This window comes from Nelumbo nucifera, chromosome 5, assembly GCF_055504915.1.
Source record: "Nelumbo nucifera cultivar China Antique chromosome 5, China Antique-T2T, whole genome shotgun sequence".
Lineage (NCBI taxonomy): Eukaryota > Viridiplantae > Streptophyta > Magnoliopsida > Proteales > Nelumbonaceae > Nelumbo > Nelumbo nucifera.
In genome coordinates, this window is record NC_142653.1 from 17,282,487 (window position 1) to 17,301,407 (window position 18,921).

Genomic DNA, 18,921 nt, shown 5'->3' on the forward strand with positions numbered 1-18,921 from the left:
TCATTGGGACTCCAAATTTGATAATAGAGCTTTAACTGTTGACTTTCTAAGCCCACCCCCACATTACCCACAAGGCCACAACCACAATGTTCTGTATTGCCAAATAGTCTACCAAATGAAAACAAGAATTAAATAAAGGGAGATATTTTTACGAAGAGTATAGTACCAGAAAGATGTGATGATACCCTAACCACAGGAGAACCACTACTAATAGAAGGGAACACATCATCCTGTGGCATCTGCAAACTGCTCCTCCTCCTCTTGTTACCAGAGAAAGCTGACATAGGGTCTGTATAATAATCAAACCTTGGAACAGAAAGTGAGTTTTCCTTGGTTAGTGGGGTTGAATAAGGTTCGATTAACGGATTGGAAAGACATCCCTTTGTTGTAGAAATGTCAACACTACAAAAAACTTCAACCTGAGCGGCCTCAAGACGCATTGCTTTCAGTCTTTCACCTCTTTGCTCTGCTTCTTCCATCTTATATTGAGGTTAACAAAAGAAAGAAAAGGAAAGTCTGCAACAGGTCAGTTCTTCAAGATTCATCCATGCATGCATAAATTAAAAACTTCTTTATATGTCCATAAGTAAATCAATTCTGAATGTAAACAAATTCACATACTTGATTTATTAATAAAGTGCGTCCTCCAAATTCCGGATTTTATAATTTATATAATTCAAGTCTTGCCCTTTTTCCTTCTTTCTTCCGTCCATTTTTTAAGGGTTATACATGGAATCAGGAAGGCTATAACATTTATTATGTTTTATAATTCAAAACCTTTTAGCTTGGAGAGTTACAACATCTCATTTGCAGCTGATAAGAGTTTCTTCCTCCCAGAAGCATAACTCAAGTGTGTTTAATGTAAATTGCTCGTTTGAATTGTTATTTCATGGAGCAATGAGGAATTGGCACAAACCCATCATACCAGAGATAAAATTCTTATTTTTCTTTTCATGGTTTTCTGTCAAATTCAACCCCCACCCAAAAAAATGAAAGGGAAAAAAAAAGAAGAAGCCCACCTTGCAAATGTGTAAGAAATTGCAATCGTAATAAAGGTTCCTTTTAAAATGATCAAATTGAGAATACATATAAGAATCACAACTAGGTTAAGTAATGATTTGGGTTCAAAATTCAAATATACGAAGCGTAAACCACCCTGCGTCATTTTTTATCCAAAAAAAAAAACACCCTGCTGCGTCATTCAACGCAACGTTGAGACACGGGAAAAGAGCAGAAACAATTCTACGAACAATCCTTAACTAGAAAATAACACAAAAAACTTCAAAGGCGGAAAAAAGACATGTCCTACTAAAATTGCAAATAGAACAGATGCTTGAATTAGAGCAAATCAAAGGTTGGAAACTTGGAATATTTGAATTAGTTTTGCAGAAGTCTTTGGAAGGGGAGAGAAAGATTTACCTCTATTAGGTAATGTTTGGTGAGGAGAGTCACAACCGGGGAAGAGTGCACGGTGAAAATCACCGACTGACCATGCTTTCTGAGTTTTACAGTCTTCGATTTGAAGCCCCCAATGGTCACTTTCGTCCACGTCTACGAGAGGTAAATAGAAAAAAAAAAGCTTTGTTCTGTTTGGGAAGGCTGTTTCACAACACAGTTGCCTGTCGCCCATGCTAACGTGTCGAAGCTGAAAAACAGCCAAAAACTGTTTTGCAGATAAATAGGCCAAAACGCCAAGCACAAGTAATGGATACGTGTAAAGTATAGTATATGATAATGACAAGAAGCGTTTGATACATTCGGAACCAAGAATAAAAATTTTACTTTTTCATTCATGGTGTCTCTTCTTTTGCAGATAAAATACATACAAACTGCACTCTCAGTTTGAGAAAGAGAGAGAGGGTAAAAACATGAAAATTTCAATTGTAAATTCATAGAGATCCATCATTCTTCCATATGCCCATCTGAAGTCTGAACAAATCCAAAATTAATTTGGACGGACCAAAAGATTGGACTGGACTTAAGTCCATCGGTAATAAATTTATATTAAAATATCTGGTCCATTGATATAACATAAAAATATCAATTGACTGGGTTTGAATTGAAACCAATTTAAATTAAAATGAATTTGAAGGATTGAATTTGACCTGACCCATTTATAATAAATTTAGATTGGACTGGACCAGATTGGATCAAATTCAATCCAATTGACATTCGTAGGGGGGATTACATATTATTAAATATATAATTAAGGAGCAGAATAAAAAACATAGGAACCTAAGTTGGGGCATGGTTATATGAGCAAATTAGATGCCGAAATTTCATTTAGACGGTGTTCGGAGCTAATGCCGTTTCTTAAGAGGCAGCATATGTTTTCTCAGATTTTCTATTTGGTACCGTTGCTGTTATAAATGCATTTTTCAATGCTATGTCAGTACACATTGTTAGTAACAGTAGAAAAATAGGAAAACATAAAAAAAAGTGTTTTCTTAGACTATACCTTTCCCAATTTTTAAGGCATGGTTTGAGAAAACGTTTTTTTTTTTTTTTTTTTTTTTTTTTGAAAAACAGCAAATCAAATAGAAGAAATTTTCCCAAAAAACGGATTTCTGATGTGGTGCCGTTTTCTGAAGAAATGGCATTGGTGCCAAATACCTAGGGGATGTTTGAAACCGTGGCCATTTTTCTGAAAAACGATGCCACGTTGGATCCACATAGGCGTTTCAACAAACACCCATATATGATTGTTTGGTTCACATGTTTTTTGAAAAAAACGCTTGAACCATGGGCATGCCTCATAAATTGGGACCCCACTGATGCATGAAATGTCAAATTTGGCGTTTCATGCATCAGTGAATCGTTGCCCCCAACAGTTGACTAATTGGCGATTACGTGTATCTTATGTGGTGCTTACCTGTCAGCACATAAAAAACGGTGATGAAAATCATTTTACAAACAACATATTATTGTTCACTGTCTACGTGGCAGAAACACTCCCAAATAAAATCAAAGTATTTTTTTTGTAATAAACGAATCTTGAAAGCATGCGCATTTTTTCTTGAAAATCGGTCCCAAAAAACATCCACATTTCGCATTTGAACTCTTTTTTTAGAGAATTGTTGCTGAAACGTTCATACTCCTAAAATTGAACTCTTTTTATTTTTTGGGTCCATAGGGAAAACATTAAGCAATGTGCAGAACAGTGGCTTCTACCTTCTGGCTTTACTAGGTGGCCTCCGGGCAGACAGCTATAAGCTATGACTCATGAAAAATCTGGAGAACTCAAATTGGTCAGTCATTCTAAGGGCTGTCCTCTTCAGCCTCTTTGAATAACTGATCTGGAGCACCTCAAATCAGTCTCAATAGGAGTGCAACTTCGGTTTTCATACTATTTTAGACTCGAGCTCCGGTCAAAGCTAACCTTGAGCCCAACCAAGTTGCACCCTTACCAATCAATCAGCCCTAGATTTCCCTTTCTTTACAGTATGGAAATTTAATCGGGGCAAAATTGTGGATCTGATTATATTGAAAACTATATTTGTTTATTTAAATAATAATTTAAAAATTAAAATTTGATAATATAATTTTAATAAAAATAATAAAAAATATTAAATTATTTATAAGCTAATAAATTAAATATTTTAACTAATATTATTTTATTTATCATTTATTATAAATAGGTTGTAACCTGTTGAATGGAGATTATCAAGAAATATTATAAATAGGTTGTAACTCAAATTAGTCAGTCATTCTCCCATATATCTTCTTTGCTCTTTCGTATCATGGTATCAGCGTGATCCGCGTCTTCTTGCTTCCTTTGCGGTTCTCGTTTCTCTTCTGCAATTTTTTTTTTTGATTTGGTCTGAGTTCGGTGGTCTCTTCCGCGTCTTTGTGCTCAACGGTTCTGCAATTTTCTTCTTCCCCGTTCGAACAAAGACAACCAGTGGCAGCAATATCTCTCGCTCCCGGCCATTCACTTTTCATCTCTCTCATTCTCTCTTTCCAATGAAATAAATCAGACGAGCACTGTTCATCGTCTTCCACCTCTCGATAGATGCGGCGATCAGTGGTGATTCCCTCCCCTCTGGCCTTGATCTCCCCTGCTCATCAGACGAGCACTGTTCTTGATCTCCCCTGCTCTCACTCTTCTTCGCGTGATGCAATCCACCCGCCCAATTCAAGGCAATCCACCCACGTGATGCTCTCCCCTGCTCTCACTCTGCATCCCTGCGGTTCAACTTAACAGCGGCACTGGTACGAGGAAGTCGACGTAATCGTCGACAGAAGGCAAACAAGCCGTCGAAAACAGGGCAGATTAGTTCCTATCCTCTCCAAAACTTTAATCGCGTGCTTCCTATCGGAATTCGTAAGAATGATCTTTCTCTGGTTGATGCTTCGTAAAAGAGCTCGTAATTGAGGATCTGGTTTGATCGCTTCATAAGGCAACCTTCCGTGCACGAAACCGTGGTAGTCGTCGGCATCGATGTCATAGTCTAGAAATCTCAAGCCGGCAAGAGAGCTCCCATATGTTTTGAAAAGCTCCATTCGTAGACTAGATGCTTTAACCTCTGCAAATCCGCGTTTCTTCACAAGAAATTCTTCGCCGACGTTGAAGCGCTTGAGGTGGCAGGTGTGTGTGTGGTCGAGGAGAGTCTCGGGTTTTACGGATACGAGGAAGTCGACAGAACTGGCGAGATAAGGGCGATTGACCTCCATACGACGGTGAAGAGAGTAGTGTAGGAATCCCTGATTGAAGGCTCGTAGAAATAGCACCCTCTCTGCTTCTTCTGCGTCTGGCCCTCCTGGGAGAGAAGCGCTCCCCACTGCTTGAGTGAAGCATGCAGCCCATGTAAGCAGAACCGAAACTTGTGTTTAAGGTCAATATTGAGAAGTTCTCGTAACTTAAAATTCAGTGTTTCTCCTCATGGATTCATGTGAAGCTGCTCAACATATTTCTCATCCCATCACTGTTAGCTTTGATGGCTCAAATTATGATTTATGGTCTCAAGAGATGCGCAGTTTTCTCAAGGGACGCCTTCTATGGCGGTATGTGACTGGTGAGATACCCAAACCCAATAAAATTGCTGATGAAACAGAGGATAAATTTGCTGAACGAATAGAAAAATGGGACGGAAAAAATCATCAAATATTGACCTGGTTTCGCAATACTTGTATTGCAAGCATCAAGTTGGAATTTCGCAGATATGACTCTCCTAAAGAGGTATGGGATTTCTTACAAGCTCCTTATTCTATTTCTGATGATGTGCATCAGTTTTAACTCTATAGGCGTCTTCACCGTATGAAGCAGCAACCTAAACAGACCATTCACAGTTATGCCTCTGAATTACAAGTTCTTTGGGATCAGTTGGCACAGTGTGAACCTGAATGGGATAGTACCTTTGCGGCCACTACTTATTCCAAACTTCGCGATCGCCAACGTGTTTGGCATCTTCTGACGACTCTCAGGGATGAGTATGAACCTATTAGTGGTACTCTACTTCATCGTAGCCCATTGCCCTCCTTTGAAGTTATGATCAAAGATTTGCTCTCTAAAGAAACTCAACTAAAAACACTTCAAGATGAGCGATCCTTACTATCTACTGATGTTGTTCTTGCTACTCCGGGTACATCTAGTACTTGTTCAACTTCCTCTAAATCCTCAAAACGGAGTTTTTGCAATTACTGCAAAAAGACTGGTCACACTATTTCTGAGTGCCGCCGCCTGCAAGCCAAAAAGGCATCTGGACAGAAGTCCTCATCCATGGGTTCTCAGGCTTCGAGTTCTACTGCCGCTGCTGCCACAGAGGATTCTTTTGATAACACTTCTCAAAAATTTTCTCTTCAAGATCTCCAAGCCCTTCTTCACCAGCTCCAACCTGCTTCTAGTATGCCTTCTAATTCAGTATTGTCCGTCACTCCATGTACTACATCATCATGGTATTTTGATTCTGCATGTTACAATCATATGACATCCAATTCATCATTGTTTACTTCCAAGTCCCAACCTTCTATTGCACCAATTGTTCATACTGTCGATAGTTCAACTCTAACTGTCAAAAGTATAGGAACTATTTCAACATATCATTTGTCACTACCTAATACTTTTTTGGTACCTCAATTATCTCTAAATCTTATATCTGTTGGACAATTATGTGAACTTGGTTTTGACATACATTTCTCAAGTCGCGATTGTACTGTGCAGGATCCACGGACAGGGAAGATCATTGGGACAGGCCGTAAGGTTGGGAGACTGTTTGAGCTATCATCTCTTCAATTACCATCTCTTGTTGTTGCTGTCACTTCTAGCGTCTGGCATTCTCGTATTGGACACATTTCCACCTCTAGGTTAAGATCTTTAATTTCTAATGGATGTTTGTGTCCTATTAAAACAACACCCCTTGATTGTGTTTCTTGTTATCTTTCAAAACATCATGCTTTGCCTTTTAATATAAGTGATTTTGTTTCCTCTGCACCTTTTGATTTTATTCATTCTGATATTTGGGGACCTTCGCCTCATAATACCATGGGTGGTTCGCGTTATTTTGTAATTTTCGTTGATGATTTCTCTCGGTATACATGGATTTATCTCATGCGTAATAAATCTGAATTACATGCAATTTATATTCAATTTGCCACCATGATCAAAACTCAATTTTCCTCTATCATCAAGATCTTTCGCACTGATAATGCCATGGAATATCGAGATTCTATCTTTACCCAATTTCTTTCACAAAATGGAACCATCATTCATAGATCTTGTCCCGACACCTCTCAACAAAATGGGCGTGCAGAACGAAAACATAGGCATATTCTTGATACTGTTCGCGCTTTTTTAATCTCTTCCTCTTGTCTTGAGCATTTTTGGGGGGAGGCAGCCCTCACTACTGTTTATACCATCAATCGCATTCTTTTTCCTGTTATTGGTAACATTTCTCCTTATGAACGGTTGTATGGCCATTACCCTGATTACCAGTCTCTTCGTGTATTTGGTTGTGCTTGTTTTGTTCTATTACAACCTTATGAACATATACCAAATTGGAACCAAAAGCACGTTTATGTTGTTTTCTCGGGTATGGTATTGAACATAAAGGATATCGGTGTTGGGATCCTCTTTCCCAACGATTTCGCATATCTCGTCATGTTACCTTTTGGGAGCACAAAATGTTCTCAAGTCTCTCCCCATTTCGAGTTACCACGACATCTTCATATTTTTTTACTGATCCTACTATTTCGCTTTTTCCTGAAGATTTACCTGCAGGTCTGACTACTTCTTCTTCTGATAGCTCTAACAGTACTGCACAACCTGCAACCTCTCCTGATGCATCTACCTTGGCTATGGATTCTCCAGCTCTGTCTTCTTCTGAACTCTTGATCCTCTTATTGAATTAGACCCTGATTGTTCTGATGCTCCACTCCGTCATTCTGGTAGGGTCACTAAACCTTCCATTCTTCTTCGTGATTTTCACTGTTACTCTACCATTGTTTCTTTATACGAGCCTCGTATCTATCGCGAGGCTAGCACTGACCCTCATGTTAGTATATTCCATCAGATTTAGGATTGTATCTTTATCTCCTTAATTCTAGGAGATATAGTTCCACTCCAACTAGCTGTACATATTTTTCTTTCCTTATTGGCTTCCAATTTAGGTTGCCGACCTGTTCTCTAATTGTATCTTTAGTTCTATTATAAATAGGTTGTAACCTGTTGAATGGAGATTATCAAGAAATATTATTCTCCCATATATCTTCTTTGCTCTTTCGTATGATATAATATTTTAGAAAAAACAAATCTTGGTTCAGCAGTGGCGTGGCATGACGTTTCTAATTGGTGATCTCGGACTCGGAGTCTGAGCAATCTGGGTTGTCCTTTGCAAAAATCAAGAACCACACGTGCTTTATCCAAAATTTGTAGGGTTAAGTACTCTGAATGACAGTCCCCCAAAATGGCATCTGCCCGTGAATTTCACATCAATTCACGGTCAGGATTCATTCCTAACAGTGGGGTTACAAAGTTGCGGGATTTGATTTTGTTATTTATCAAAAAAATAAGAAAAATAGTACTCACATTATCCTATTCTTTCCCTTGTGAGAGAAGTAAGAGGCTGAGAGGTTCACTAGTGTCGTGGGCAATGAAGGAAGGAATGTTCCAAGAAGTTCTCATTAGCATTAGCAATATTACAGTAGACCTGTTTACACTCTTTCGGGTTCGGGTATGGGGTCGGTCATCTAAATTTTAGTAAAAACAATTACGTCCAAACACCTCATGAATAGATCTATAAATACATATAAAATACAAGATTTTACACTCTATAAATTTGTATTTGCACTGTTTCCAAAATAAAGCTTATGGAGTTATGAGGTGTTCGATAGTGTGAAATACATTGAACCCATTCGGTGTTGTTTTAAGAATGAAGCACGTTTTGAAGTCACCATCTATTAGATGGTTTTAATTTACAAAATATATCATCTATTTCTGTCCATGATAAGATCTCATGACATCTATAATGTTGGGTTTATGTCTCATATATAATAAATGATTGAAATCATATGATTATTTTTTGCTTATACACCATTTATGCATTATAGGGGAATCGCAGCGGCCGGAGACAGAGTAGGGTGCACATGAGGCCCACTGACCATAACATGGGATCCATGAATCGACCACACTGTGGCATTAGACACCCCCTTCATGTGGGTGGGTGTGGGTGTGGGAGTTGGGATGACAATGGCATGGGATTATGTTCTATTGGGGATAAAGATGGTTCAGCAAATGGGAAATCTGGAATGAGAAGTTTTACATGTGGCAACCTATAAAGGTCATGATCAACCAACCCTTATCCCAATTATATATGAGTCGGGTACATAATCATGTCTCGCTATTCTGTTCTGTTTAATGTCATATCTATTGTTAAATTATGATTGCTTAAATTATTTCTTTACCATTTTGATCGTATCCTTTTTGGCAATCTACAAAGATGATGCATCCAAACTTCAAACAGTTGTACATGTTTTTCGGAGCACCCTCCATTAACAATAGATTTTTCTTCTTGCCCAAATGATACCTAAATTTAGCGAGATTTGGTTTTCTGCTGGTTTTAACTTTTAAGTTACCTTCATGGTCAGGTTCCAAAAACGTTATTGTAATCTTGATTGTGTTTTTCTTTTCTCTTCCTTTTTGTTTTCTGATTTTAATTTTTGAGAAAATTGGACAGTTAAGAATAAAAACATATTTAGAGACCTCACCTAACAGTTTAAACTTTTATGTTTATAAGTTCTTTGATACAAATCAACTATGGAATGAGGTGCTACAAGCAAACTAAGTGTTTAGGAAGGGAATTCAAATTCCCATCACTTCATTAGCTAAATGAGGAGCAGTTTCATTGTATCTGGATTCAGTCCTTAAAACTTGTTCTCACACCATCCTTACAACACTTGTAACCCTGCATAGGGAACATCTTCCCATGAATGAACAAATATAAATACAAATCCAGTCTGAATATTATTACAGGGCTTGAATTCAAAAGACAAAAAAAGGTCTTTTCCGTTTGGTACTGTGTAGACCAAAAAACTTAAAAGACGAGCATGCAGAAAGATAAAAAAAAAGCCAAAAATTGAGATGCTTCAACAACTGACTTGCTAGATATAGGCCTTGTGGTCGATCCACACTCCCCCAACCCTAAGGCTGTGCTTGGTTTTATAGAAAATAAGAATTTCCCTCAACTATCTGTTTCTCTCTCATAAGGTATCTTTATTTATTTGGTTCATAATGTAAATTTGTCTTGAAATTTCAGATTTTTGGATGATTTTTTTGTTATTTTGTCACTGCTTTTGTAATTATATAGTATTTTTTACTTATATATAATTGATTTTATATTATTTAAATAATTTTCTAAGCTTCAGGTGAAATATATGTCCAAAAGCCCAAAATTTTGGACAAAATTATGCTATTTTAGCCAAAATAAATCTGCCCATATATTTCATATGTCGTTCAAAATCGAAAATTGACATTTAAATTAAACCCTGATTTGTATCACATATGAAAACCAGTTAGTGAGCTGTTAGGTATGAATTTATTTGCAATCTATTCCTTATTGCAATGTGATTGTATTGGTTTTTTTCATGAATGTTCATTAGGGATCTGAACCCTAAACTTTTTCTTTCTTTCTTTTTTTTTTTTTGGTAGGCTGAACCCCAAACTTCACCAAATACTGACTATATATTTATACAATACAAGAGAAAAAATCCCAACTCCCAAGCCTTTTAACATTATATATTCTCATAGTAGTAAATAATTGTGTTTAACATTTTCTTTAGGAAACTGAAAACAAACCCTTTTTACATGGCAACAAGCGCAGCCTTTAGGAAATTGAATCATAAATTAATGAAATTTGGCTCTATAAATATTAAAAATATATATTTTTTTGTTCATGACTAATAAATTAATAGACTATTATAAAACTTCAAAAATCTATATTATTATTTATTTATAACTGCCATGATGTGAGAACTTCCTTTTTCTACTTGTTTACTAGTAATAATTAATGTAAATTAAAAAAAAAAAGGTTGGTACAAACTTCATTGGCTTCTATTGGGGGAGGACTAAGGAGTTGTGACGGCTGAAATGTGACAAACTTTCCTCTAGAGAGGCATCATAATTTTGGTTCAATTGGACATATTCAGACCAACCCATCTCTCTCTCTTATATTAATTTAAATAGAAGAACAAATAGAAGGGAGCCCATAGTTAAATATAATAGGGTCCTAATTAATTATGGAAGGAATCTTGCTAGGACAATGGCTTCACGTGAGTGGCTGTTGGGAAGAGAAGAGCTGTTGTCTTTCATCTATTTTCTAAGAAGATAGGATGTGTTTTCCCATATTATTAAGGGTTAAACACCAGTTAAGCACCAATTAGATTAATCCCTCAGATGTATTAAAAATATATGTGTGACTGCACACCCATATGTTGTATTGTTTATATAGTAAAAACAATTTTAATCAAGTGGGAGAATCAGGTTCCATCAAATCCTTGGACTTATTCCTAACTTCCCCCCTCTTTCCGGTATTGCAGCATCTTCTCTTACAGCTCTGGGCTTGTTTTGTTCTTGATCAGATCCTCTTTGGTAGCCACAACCAACTGTATTTTTATAAGAAAATTAAAAAGACTTCAGATGAGCATCTTTCTAGTGGAAGAATGATAGATCTCTATGAATTTTAAAATTGAAAATTTCATGTGTTTACTCTCTCTCTCTCTCTCTAGGATCCAAGTTAATGATTGGGCCTTTGAGAGCTTCTAAGGTTGGTAAAATAATAAAATAGGAGAACCATGTCATTCAGAGAATAGGGGTTTATAATTCTACTTCTACTTGTACCAGTGTTTACATGTGGCGCTTGTAATGTAGCCGCCGAGAAAAGGATGCAAATACAAGCTCCAATCATCCTATCTCATCGTCATCATCTAAGCCTTGTCTCAACTATATGGGGTCAGCTACATGAATCCTATTTCGCCATTCCGCTTTGTTCAATGCCATATACATCATTAAGTTATAAACATTTAAATCATTTCTTATTATTTCCTCAACCTTAATTTAGACTCAAATTTGCTGATGCTGAAGATACGTTTATCACATGGGTTGCCTGATCAGAACAACCCTGAACAGATTAAGGGAGCACTTTTGATGCTAAATTACTATTATAGTATTAATAATTGATGCACTTGGTAAAGAGGGGGGGGGGGGGGGGGGGGGAATAGAATATGGCATCAGAAATATTTGGATGGAGTTCATAGAACAAATAGTGAGAGTTAATTTGCTTTACCCATTAGATTCTAGCTAATTTATTTCTCTGTAAAAATGGGTGCCAAAAGTTAAAAAAAAAAAAAAAAAAAAAGATTTCCCACCCCTTCTAATTGGTTCTGATGTAAATAACCCAACAAGAAAAGACAGTTTTCATTGTACAAAGGGATAAAAATATAGTTCAAACATTTAAACCTAAAAAAGGATTTCTAATAATGGAGATAAAGTAGAGAACTAGGCACAAGGTGGATCAATGCATATCAACTCAATAAAGCAGATGAAAGGGACTATATCTGCATTTGTATTCTTCATTTCTATTGTCTTGGTGCATGCATGTGTTTGCTCGTTTTCTTTATATTAAAATAAAGGATTAGTCCATAACACATCAATTAGACATCTCCTCTTCCTTTCCAATTCAATAATTGATTTTTAGAGGAAATTATTGACCTCATGAGCTTGTTCAGAGGGTCTCTAAAGTTTACCCTTCTTGTCATTGTTGATTTTTGCAGGTTTGGCATTATTTGATCCATCCCCAGTTGGGCATGGACATGTCCCAATGACCTTTGACACTCTAGACCAGCTCTGATTCTGCAATCCATTCTCACATTATCATGTAATTGGTAAGCTGCCGACTAGCTAAGCACATCTGTTTCCTGTTTCTAAACAGTAATGCTCTGTTTGGTTGCAGTGCAATTTTATTTGCATTACTATAAATGCATAAGAGCACAAATGAAAAAAGTGCAAGTTTTTGTTTTAGGTTTTATTTTATTCTACTTTATGTCTTAATTTATTTTATTTGTATTTCAATCAAACAAAACAGAAATAGGTCAGAATTTACACTCAAATCATTTGCACTGCCATGGTTTAGAATCAGTACAAATTTATTTGCATTGCAATTAAACACAGCCTAAAGAGCAATAAAATGTCAAAGAAATAAGACAAAATTCATCCATCCATCTCCAAGTTTGATAGATTTGCTCAACAAGTGGGGTCTTGAGTTTGGAGGCTTTTGTATGGACGGACATTGTAAACCAGCAGTTGAGGATTTCTTTTCTGGTATTTTGGTGATACGTCCGAATCCCCAGTAAGGGCCATTTATATAAAACAGCACCACTCTAATAACTCCTTCCCCAAAGTCAGTGGTTACGGAAATTGAATCCGTGTCTCTACTAGAACAAACCAGCTAATGCACCAATTGAATTACTCCTCAATAGGCAGCAGTTGAGGGTTGAATCATTCCAAATTGCTTAGTATAATTTTAAAAATTGGTGACAGGGATACTTAGGGGGTGTTCATTTTTGGGATTTTGGGAGGGGGAAAAATTGGTCAATGGAATTTTAGTTCCTATTTATGTGGGGAATAGGGAAAGTTTATTTTCCTGTGTATCATTTATCCCTAGGTAGATGAATAACTTTCTCACCTATGAGAAAGTTGTTAATACTTGAATGGGATAAAAATACTCCTTTTAATAATAAATTTTTATGACTAAAATGGTCATTACCTTATTTACCTAAGAAATAAAAGAACATGAATAAACACACTTATCCGAATAAATGCTTCCCAAAAAAATCTTAACCAAATAATTATATTTATTCAGATAAATAATTTACTAAAAAGCGAAGGACGCCTTAATTTTGTAAAAGGTGTTTAAGCCTGAGTTCAATCCATATACAAAAGTATTAAATGATTTCAATTTGATAAACCTTTCTCCTTTATATGAATTTTGAACCTTCAACTCACAGGGTAAAATAAGCTCACACTAAAGAAAAATTGGAATCTAAACCTACACTCAGGTAAATTGTTGCATATGTCATGAGATTGGATCAAGCCTACAGGCATTATTGATGAGGGAAGTACTTAAATGCTTATATTTAGAATCATTCGTATTTATTGGTTCCTTTATCTATAATTCCATTGAGGATTTATTGATAGGAAGCTTATTAAAGAGAAGAGAGAACTGGGGTGGGTGGGGTGAGGGACTGAGCGTCAAAGTAGGGCCAGTGCTGACCACGTGGCAGACAGCATCGTCAAACGTCCCACATGGGTCCCACTCTGGCAATCACGTTGGCCCATCACATGGCTTCATGGGTACTTTGGTCTTTGCATAATTAATTAATCCTATTAATGATCAGACCCATTTTTTAATTTAAATTACACTGAACCCCATTCTAATTTCTTCCACTTAAATAAAGGCCACTGAGGAAAGAATATTTCAAGTGAGGAAGAAGTCGGCTACACGTCGGCGTCGTCGGCTCCGGTAATCTTTACGGTATCCTAGGTTTTGATGACTTCATCCACGGCACACCAGTCGAGGCCATCTTCTTACTCACTCATACACAGGTAAATCTTAGTTGTGCGCGTTTTTGGTTTTTTCTTATTTTCTATTTCTCTTTCATCCCTAATTACTAAAATATCCCTACTCCTCCATCAGAATCATTAACCCAACCCAAAGTGACCTTGCATTCTACACTGAGGGCACATTCGTAACTGCGTTCTTCACACATGACACACTATTCGCGTCATTTCGATTAACTGCCGCTCCAATCGCACGTGCCAGCTGACTAACTGACCGACCCGCATCTTTTATCTTCCCGTCACGACTGAACCGGCTGCTACCCAACAGAAAGGACCGCTGGGCCCGGTTATCGTGGACTAGGCCCAAAGATCACTGTTGATTAATAAGAAGGGTTGATACTTAAGTATATATCCGGATTTCATGTGATTAGTACAGATCTAATTGGATCCAACGGAATTTGGACTTTTTTATATAGAAATTATCAAACTAGAATCGTCAAGATCCATATATTGTTCAGATCGAATCCGAATCATACTCCGATGCACTGACAACTCTAACCCGAATCGTACTCCATTTCCCAATTGCCTCGGCTGATCATGGGTGCTGACAACATCGTGCGTAACATAACGGTGGTTTATTTATTTATTTTTATTTTTTTAACCTTCTCCTGCCAAACTTTGGTGGCAGCGCACCATCTCCAAGACGACGGTGTGAAACCTGAATCCTATTCCTATTCCCCTGTGACATGGGCTGAGATAGCATTCATGGGCCGACTTGGACGGTAGAGACTCTTCCTCTGATTTTCAACAGCGAATAATCCCTGACCGTCTGATTGATGAAGAAAAGTCCCGAGATTGCGTGTTCAAAATTCCGTGTTGTTTTATTTGGTGGGGCCTTGGGCCTCACCATTCATTATACAACTCTAATGAATCATGGGCGGTGGGCCAGGCTTAAGTTCGTAATTCTAATGAATATATAATGACGGAAAAGTCAGTGAGAGATGTTTAATATTACCAAACAGCCACTGTATGGTGTATACATACAGTAATAGTTCCACTACGTAAAAGAATCAAAACCACCGTCAATCCGCCATGAAAGTCACCGAGTGGTCGTTGCTGCTTCGCGAATCGCAAATTCTTCCATTTTCTTATGAGATTTGCAGGTTTTCAACACAGCTCCCAATATAAACACACAAGGCTTTAGAGCCATGTCAGCCGCCTTCAATTCTCTGAACCTGCCAACACCCACTTTTTCAGAGATAATTTTAATGGCGGATATGAGATGGGTCAACCAAACACTAAACTAATACTTCTTACAGCTACCGACCTCTCTCTGCTCTGTTCTTTATAAGTTTACAACCAATTCCAACGGTGGTCTCCACAAGATTCTCCACCAATCTCATTCTCAGGCCTCAGCAGCCTACCATGGACGAAGAAACCCTTTTCCCCTCGGACACCGATCTCGACCTCAGCTTCAACAGTTGCGCTTCTAACACCTCCACTGACCGCACCTTCACCTCTTCGAGCGCTCGTAGCAGTCTTACTCTCAGTTTCAAAGGCTCCCGCCTTTCGTCCTCCGCTGGAACAGGGCGACCCCACCGGAAGTCCGACCCACATTGGACGGCAATCAAAGCCGCCACCAACCTATCCTCCGACGGCTCCTTACACCTTCGCCACCTCAAGCTCATCCGCCACATCGGCAGCGGGAATCTCGGACGTGTATTTCTCTGCCGTCTCAAAGATTATGACGGCGCCAACTTCGCTCTCAAGGTCGTCGACAAAGACGTTCTTACCGCTAAGAAGCTCTCTCAAGTGCAGATGGAAGCCCAAGTCCTTTCCATGGTCGACCACCCTTTCCTCCCGACGTTGTATGCCCATCTAGAGGTGTCACATTATTCTTGTCTGTTGATTGATTATTGCCCAGGTGGTGACCTCCACTCGCTCCTCCGTAAGCAGCCGGAAAATCGCTTCCGGGTGGAAGCCGTTCGGTTTTTCGCGGCGGAGGTTTTGGTGGCTCTGGAATACCTGCACGCGATTGGGGTGGTTTACCGGGATCTAAAACCAGAAAACGTTTTGATTAGGGATGATGGCCATATAATGTTGTCGGACTTTGACTTGTGCTTTAAGGCCGATGTGGTCCCCACTCTCGAGAAACGCTTTGAACCCACCGTGGTGCAGTCAACGAAAAACCAGCCTAGCTGTTTGGGAACGGTATCCCGACGATATGAGATGACGGAGACGGCTGAGTTCGTGGCAGAGCCGACGGCCGCGTTCTCGAAGTCGTGCGTCGGCACCCACGAGTACCTGGCGCCGGAGCTCGTGAGCGGCAACGGGCATGGTAACGGAGTCGACTGGTGGGCGTTTGGGGTGTTCCTTTTCGAGCTGTTGTACGGGCATACGCCATTTAGGGGAGGGACGAAGGAGACGACGCTGCGCAATATAGTGTCGAGCAAGCCACTTAAGTTTCCGGAGTGGGACGTGGCGGAGGAGGAGGGAATGGCGGAGGTAAGGGATCTGATACAGAGACTGTTGGTGAAGGACCCGAGGAGGAGGCTAGGATGCACCAAGGGTGCGACGGAAATAAAGCAGCACCCGTTTTTCCAGGGGATTAAGTGGCCGTTGATACGGACCTACAGACCGCCGGAAGAAGTTCGTGGGCTGCTTGTGAGGAAGGCAACTACCCATGTTAACAGAATTTCTTCGAGGAGACGACGAACACGGTGGACTTGGAAGTACCTCAGTCATTTCATTTTCACTACGTCAACAAAAAACGGGTCTAAGTCCAAAAAATGGATCTGATTTTTTCTTTTTCCTTTTTCCTCTTCATTTATTTAGTTTCTGTATCATCCCTCGTAGAAGTGAAAAGGAAAAATGAGAGTAGAAATTAAGGAGTATTTTTTTTTGTAGGGATCAGATGTATATGGTGTAATTATAAAAAGAGAAGAGATAGAAATTATGTCCCGGGTCGGGTCATAAAAAAGTCCAGATAGCTATATCAGTCCATGTGTGTCACGTTGACTGAGAGAGATCATCAGATCATCAGAGATTGTCAACCAGCGTTAAGAACGCGTTGCATTCCTCGGCTTCTCTAAAATCCAAAGGGCATCATCGAGGCGCCTTTTACCGAACAAAGACCCATTGGTTAGAGAGCTCCCTCCATTACTTTTATTATTAAATATAATAAATATTGTTTTTTTGGCTTGATGGATTTGGGATTGCAATTTGACCCGTTCCCTGAACGGCTCTATTAGTAAAAATTTATGAGGCCGGAAATACATGATAGCGGAAAGCTTTGACCAATCACCGATGTGAATTTTGGTTATTGATTCCTACTTTTATAAGCCATTGATTGGTTGTAAGTTTTTTTAAGGCCCGTTTGTTATATAATTGGAATCGGAATTGGAATGATTTATTCTTATAATTTGTTTAGTTCAGATAAGAATGGGAATGAGAATTGGAATAAATAAGAATGAGATTTTATTCGTAAAGGAGGGGTAGAAAATGATCATTCTCTCATGGAAAAATGTCATTCCAGCATAAATGAGAATGAGATTCTGATTCTGCTCAATCAAACATTTGGAATTGGAATAGAACCCTTATTCCCATGAACCAAAGGGGGGCTAAGTATCATAATCCTTGGGAGTAGCTTTTTCACTATTGATCAGGTTTCGGGTGGGTTTCAAGGAACCAAAAACTCAGATGATCAGAAACAAGGCAGGGGTGATATTTGTTCACCTTGCCCCAATATATAGGAATGACCGGGGTGGGCAGGGAAATTTTGTAAATCTCCATTTCCTTCGAGAACAATGATGGGTTGAGATTTCTAGCCCCATTGGGTTATGTAGCTACATGCGGAGTTCCAGCCCTAAGGCTGCATTTGGAAACGATGCAAATGGAATGTAAATCTTGGTTCAGGATAAATTTGCACTCTGATTCACTTTTGCCTATGTTTGGCAACATTACATTTATGCATTGACAAATGACAGATCAACGCATATTTACATTGATAATAAGATGTAAAAACACATCAATAAAAAAGAAGTAAATTTGCATTCAAGTGAGCTTTTGATTAAAAAAAAAGCATATGTTTTATTGAAATTCATGTTTGCATCCATTACAATTTAGTCTGTTTGGTAAGAAGGTAAATTTGTTAGTGCAAAACTAACCCAACTTTGCTATTTATATGAACCATTTTACACTCTACACTCTACATATTTGATAAGAAGCTAAAAGTCTCTACTACAAGCTTACAATAGGTATTCCATTGCAAAGTTGCAATATATAGACAATTTGCCATCGAATTTGCTGCAAACAGAAACTTTGCAAAAACTCTGCAAGCACAGGCATCCAAATTGCACATTGTGAGCATTTCCCTATAATTCAAGGTTTCAACTATGATATGGAAAAATTGGAATCAATCTATCATAAATATGGTAACTATTCAGGTAGTATTTATGAAAATTCATAGGAGGGTTTTGATTGGTCAAAGTCCTTCAGGTATCATGCCTTCTCGATAGTATAGATTTTCCCATAATTCTAACATACATGTAGAGGAGATATTTCCAATATCAGGTGGATGCCAAGTGTCTTAGGAGGTGCAATTTGGGTGGAGACAACCCTGAGTCTATATTTATCCGGCCCAAAATTTTGCATGGGTTAAGCTTGAATTTTTGGTACTCGAGCCGAAGACTTCAGGATTTTTTATTTTTTTGGGTTGGGTCTGGACCTAGCCCTTAGATCGCCCAAACCCAGCCTAGCTATAATTTTAGAATGGATTTATTGACCAACCTAAGCCAGACCTAAGCTTGGACCTTAGGCAGGCTGGGCCTGGGTTGATCATAAACCCGGCTTGAGAGGATCCGGGTTCAATGTCT

At 38.5% G+C, this 18,921-nt stretch overlaps 3 protein-coding genes across 3 annotated transcripts; 2 read left to right on the plus strand and 1 right to left on the minus strand.

Moving 5' to 3' along the window:
* Window positions 1–4,197: 4,197 nt before the first annotated feature.
* Window positions 4,198–4,674, minus strand: LOC104595912 (uncharacterized). Its single transcript, XM_010256873.1, has one exon. The coding sequence runs from the start codon at window positions 4,672–4,674 to the stop codon at window positions 4,198–4,200; it is 477 nt and encodes a 158-aa protein (XP_010255175.1).
* Window positions 4,675–4,882: 208 nt separating this feature from the next.
* LOC148791257 (uncharacterized) lies at window positions 4,883–7,347 on the plus strand. Its single transcript, XM_088888136.1, has 3 exons — window positions 4,883–5,179; window positions 5,267–6,329; window positions 7,205–7,347. The coding sequence occupies exons 1-3, from the start codon at window positions 4,883–4,885 to the stop codon at window positions 7,345–7,347; spliced, it is 1,503 nt and encodes a 500-aa protein (XP_088744262.1).
* A 7,635-nt stretch (window positions 7,348–14,982) lies between these two features.
* On the plus strand, window positions 14,983–17,255 carry LOC104595506 (serine/threonine-protein kinase WAG1-like). Its single transcript, XM_010256259.3, has one exon. The coding sequence runs from the start codon at window positions 15,473–15,475 to the stop codon at window positions 16,844–16,846; it is 1,374 nt and encodes a 457-aa protein (XP_010254561.1). The 5' UTR covers window positions 14,983–15,472; the 3' UTR covers window positions 16,847–17,255.
* The last annotated feature ends 1,666 nt before the right edge of the window (window positions 17,256–18,921 follow it).

Coding starts and splice junctions, on each gene's coding strand:
- LOC104595912 (XM_010256873.1), bottom strand. CDS start 4,674: ATGGAGGTCAATCGCCCTTATCTCGCCAGTTCTGTCGACTTCCTCGTA.
- LOC148791257 (XM_088888136.1), top strand. CDS start 4,883: ATGGATTCATGTGAAGCTGCTCAACATATTTCTCATCCCATCACTGTT. Junction 5,180..5,266: donor GATATGACTCTCCTAAAGAG/GTATGGGATTTC, acceptor CGTATGAAGCAG/CAACCTAAACAGACCATTCA. Junction 6,330..7,204: donor ATCTTTAATTTCTAATGGAT/GTTTGTGTCCTA, acceptor TTTTTCCTGAAG/ATTTACCTGCAGGTCTGACT.
- LOC104595506 (XM_010256259.3), top strand. CDS start 15,473: ATGGACGAAGAAACCCTTTTCCCCTCGGACACCGATCTCGACCTCAGC.